The 5,000-nt window shown below is 38.1% G+C and overlaps 1 protein-coding gene across 7 annotated transcripts in view; it reads left to right on the top strand.

The window, feature by feature from the left end:
- The window catches only part of syne3 (spectrin repeat containing, nuclear envelope family member 3), a 107,230-nt gene that overhangs the window by 70,682 nt on the left and 31,548 nt on the right, over positions 1-5,000 (top strand). For all 7 annotated transcript variants that reach the window (XM_077730907.1, XM_077730906.1, XM_077730900.1 and 4 more), the window contains 2 exons: positions 2,805-2,941; positions 4,416-4,590. In XM_077730907.1, the coding sequence (XP_077587033.1) occupies positions 2,805-2,941; positions 4,416-4,590 (312 nt within the window). The remainder of the gene's footprint in view (positions 1-2,804; positions 2,942-4,415; positions 4,591-5,000) is intronic.

Below are 5,000 nucleotides of genomic sequence, written 5' to 3'. Positions count from 1 at the left end.
AACCAGCCAGCCATGCCTACACTGTTACACACATGGTACTAGCTGTTACAATACGCAGCAGAAAGAGCAACACCTCGGTGCTGCCGGAGTTTCGGAGCTGGACAAAAGTGCCGGGAGAAGAGGCAATGCTTCTGACCAACTAATCCATCGTCTGATAGGATGGAAGAGCTGTCGGCGCTTACCAGCTACGGAATCGATGAGTTCTGCCCTGCTGCTGTTTTCTTCAGACTACTGAGAACTGTGCGGATAGGCTTGAAAGAGCGACTCTGCACATTAACCACCTCGGTCACAGTCTGCAGAAGTTCCCCATCTCGTGGAAGACTTCCAATGGTTCCAATTTTTGTCCAACTTTTCAACGTCTTTTTGAGTCTGATTTAGCTACCGTAACCAAGATGGCGCTGTTTAAGCGGCAGCCGGCGGCCGCGGTAGCTCCGTCCACTCTTGCTCGTTTTTTTTGTTTTTGCTGCTTTTATGTCTTAATGTTTTGATGATTCCATTTACTTTGATTTGCTTTGCACTTTGTGCTTTTGCTTGGCCGTTCTGTCTAATCACCCTCTTGCTACTGCCACAATGTAATTTCCCGAATACGGGATGAATAAAGTTATCCAATCCAATATAAAGTATTTCAACACCTTGCTGTATTGCAAGTACAATTAATATACTAATAGTTTCTGTTTCTGTTCGGCGAGATGTCTGGTTTGCAAGATATTACAACTAATTTACTAATAGTCTCAATGTGTCTGTTCAGCGAGCTGTCTCGTTTACAAGAAATTACAATAAATATAGTAGTAGTCTCGATGTGTCTTTTCAGCGAGCTGTCTGGTTTACAGAAAATTACAATTAATATACTAATAGTCCCGATGTGTCTGTTTCGGCGAGCTTTCTGATTTACAAGAAATTTCAATTAATATACTAATGGCTTCGACTTTTATTTGTTTGATAAAAATGACCATATAAAGTATTTCAACGCCTTGCTGTATTGAAAGTTCTCTCAGTTAGAAATTGAGAGAAAGAAAGTTCATCGGACGTCTACCGCCGTCAATGGCAGCCGATATGTTAAATGTGGGCTCTTATTGATAATTTTGATATTTCAACACCTTGCTGTATTGCAAGTTCTCTTAGTTTGATAAAAATGACGATATAAAATATTTCAAAACTTTGCTTTATTACAAGTTCTCTCAGTTAGAAATAGAGAGAATGAAGTTCATCGGACGTCTACCACTGTCAATGGCAGGCGATGTGTTAAATGAGTGCTGTTATTGATAAGTTTGATATTTCAACACCTTGCTGTATTGCAAGTTCTCTGTTTGATAAAAATGACCTTACAAAGTATTTCAACACCTTGCTGTACTCTCTCATTATTATAATTTTGAGAGTGAGCGAATCCGCAGACAAATTGTCCATTCATTGAAATGTCCGGCGACGAATCCATCGACCAAATGTCGGCTCGTTCAAACCTCCGTTCGACGAACTGTCCGTCGACCAAAGGTCCGGGGACCAAGTGTCCTTTACGAAACGTCTGGGTACCAGTCAATGGGGTGAATTTGCGAGTGCCATCGTATTAGATATTTGTAGACCGGCACGTTAGCACACAACTTAACTTCAAATTATTTTCTTCGCTCAGAAATACTCAAAAAAAATAATTAAGAGATAGGGTCGAAGGAATACATATCAGAAACTCACCACCGGCCGTTGATTCTCCGCCATGGTTGCGAAAAATGTGGCCTTTTGTTTGACGGTCACACTCCTAGTCCTCCGGTGGCTGCTAACCCGTTCAGGATGGCTTTGCCGTTTGTTTGGATTACCAAATTTGACCATAACTTTTTTATCCCCTATTTCCTTTCACCGTCTCCTTTCCACTCTCCGCTGTTATGTCTACAGATTTTCTGAGCCACTTTATCTAGGTTACTCCAGCACCTCTCATTCTCTAACTCACCCACTAACAATTCACCATGACTCCCTCAATCTCCAGCTTCAAAATTATCAGTCTTCGGTATTTCAGAAAAGTGAGTAGACTCCCTCATTTCTGGATTTTTTTTTTTTATTAAATCTTTTCATGGGACAACACTGAAGAAATTACACTTTGATACAATGTTCAGTAGTCACTGTAGAGCAACAAAACTATTGTATCTTTAAAAAAAACTGAAAAAAATTAATGTAGGAAATGCTGCCAGCAAAAATGGGAACAGTCCAAGGCAAAATCTCAAAATTAGGCCTAAAATATAAATATTAGAGCTAGATAACGTTAACGGTGACAAAGATGGCCTATTCACCTCTCGAACACTTATTAAACAGTTTCTTTGAGATGACTCTTACTTCATTCTTCGTTGTATATCCTATATTATAAAACAACCTCCCACGCCTAATCTTCTAGATTTGCTTCTTAGATTTTGCCTTTCCACCTGCTCTCCAGGTCACACAACACATCAACCGTTTTCTTCACTATGGCCACCAGATTTCTTGCTTTTTTCGGTCTTTGTTGTAATATTAAAATGTCCTACTCAATTTGCAACTCTTTCATTTCCTCTTTTGTCGCTGCTGAGGGCCTATTTCCTCTTATTTGTCTTTGACCGACTAGCCCAATTTCCATCAGCGTGTGAGCTAACAACTTAATATTTAGTTTTTAATAGCAGCCTAGAAATTTCATTTAGGTACATCACTTTTATAAAGAATGCTAACCTAATCATACACCGATGGTGTTTTTTTTTAAGGATGGCAACGGTTTTGCCTAAAGGATTTGGAATTTATTCTGGTTTACTGAACAAAACGCCTTTGGATCTCTTTATTTTTGCATGTCTTTCAAGGATGTAAGGAAAGCTCTAATGGCTGAGGGAACCCAGGTGGACCACCTGAATTTGCAGCTGAAAGAGATTTTAAGGTTCTCAGAGGATTCTCAACATATTTCCAATCTTGTTATTGATCTTGTCAAAGAATACCAGAGGTATGTTGCTAAGACCTTTCGTTTCTTGATTTGTTGACTTCTCATTTGCTTGTGGAATTGGTTTGGTCAACTTATTCTTAACAATTAGTTGATTATATAATTATTTTGCCAAGGCCTAGATTTTTACAGGCTTTGTATGGGTGTGGATTTTATGTAATTTATCTTTGGCAAACTCCACCCTAAAAACGAGGATTGAACAATCATGCACCCATTTTTTTAAAAGACTTTTGAATATATATTTTTCATTTAGCATTTTGTGAAAGGACACTACGCTGGTGTATGCCAACCCTGTGCCTGCTGTGCAAGTGTTAGGACAAAATACTAAGGTGTTTCAAACATCTGTCACCTTGCAGTTTCGTGCATGTTCTCTTCACAAAAACAAGACACAAGACAATGTGGCCGATACGGTAATTTTTTTCAAAGTAGAGAAAAGATAAACAAATAAAACTATTAGCAAATTAGCTTGTAGATGAGGTGTCACAGCGCTATCAACAAAAACAACGCTATGGTTTTTGTTGATTGCGATGTGCTACCTCATCTACACAGATTTTCTGGTCAGAGAGTGAGACGAAGACACACAGTTGATCCATCAGCTCCCTTATATGAATTCCATGGAATTGACAGTGTATGGCATCCTTCTCCACAATCGCGTTACAGTAATTTTTTAGACGAACATTGAAAACTCGCTGAAAAGGTTTGGGGTACTCCATGTAAAAGAACTACAGCTGTTAATAAAACAAGGACCCCAAGCTTTCCGCCTCAGTCCCTAAATTACATAACTTGAAAAGGTAAGGACCCTGAGCTTCCCTGAATGAAAATAAACAATATATTAATGTCTTTTAATGAAAATAACGGAAAACATAGGAAATTTATAACATAGTGAAATTGTAATTTCGGTCATTAAATAGCAACAGGTTCTCACCAAGACAGACTTGTTTTTTTGCATTTACAAAGACAGACATTTTAACTTCTTTATGATATTGACCCTTATAATCTGCTTTTGATTTTTACAGTATGTCAGAAATACCACATGCGTTGATTTTTCTGAAGATTTTCCCTTCAACGTAACACATTTGTACTCCCTATTAAAATCATGAATATGGAGGTGAAAATTGTTAATCAGGGGGCGGCTTGTACGTGAGAAATTGTAAAATTCAACAATTTTAAGGGTGCATTTTATACGCGGGTAAATATGGTAATCCTAACGCTGCATGATATAATTTGTTTTTCCTGCCTGGTCAGCTTTGGAAATTGTGGTCAGTGAGATAGGAAGATACTACAGTACAGCATCAACCATTCTCCAATACAGTGTGTCACGAGACTGTAAAATGCACGTACATTTTGCTCCAGATGTGTGTTTAACATAACATTGTGCCTGTTAAGTTTTAAGGCTAACATTGTTGACCTATTTTTCTACTTGACTTTTGAAACTTTAACATTTTTCTTGTTAATTCTCTCCATGTTTCCACTACAGTGTGAAATGCAAAGCAGCGAAGTTGTGTGCACATTCAGAGTCTTGCCTAAGAAACATGCTGCAGGAACAACTGGTGGTCTTTGCACAGTGGCAGCATAGGGTCTCTCAGGTTTTGGAAACTTCTGTTGAGGTCACAGATTCCTCCGATATTATCACATTGGTCCAAAATACTGAGGTATAACAAGACAATTCCCTCTTTTGTGATATCTTGGGGAAAAAATGTGACCATATTTTTTAAATGTTTTATTAAGTGTTATGGAAAAGGAATGAATGAATCTTATCATTGCCTATTAAATATGAACGGGAAAAAGGCTTGCCCTATTAGCATTAAGACTCTGGTTGGGTTGTGCCGACTGCCAATTATATAACAGGGTTCATACAGGATAGCTTGGCGGAAAAATTAAAATCATGACAATTTTATACTTGAAAAGAAAAAAGGGTGAAGACTCAAGTCATACCAGTGACACTTAGGCACTCGGTCTTGTGGATGAGATTGTCATTAATAACAATTCTCTTATTTATTGTTTTGTAGTGTGTACTTTGCATTATACACTGACTGACAACAGACTTGTCTTGTTTCATTAA

The sequence above is a fragment of the Stigmatopora nigra genome, chromosome 13 (genome assembly GCF_051989575.1).
Source record: "Stigmatopora nigra isolate UIUO_SnigA chromosome 13, RoL_Snig_1.1, whole genome shotgun sequence".
Taxonomy (NCBI): domain Eukaryota; kingdom Metazoa; phylum Chordata; class Actinopteri; order Syngnathiformes; family Syngnathidae; genus Stigmatopora; species Stigmatopora nigra.
The sequence above is the reverse complement of the archived record's forward strand: the minus strand, read 5'-3'. Positions and strand labels throughout refer to the sequence as shown.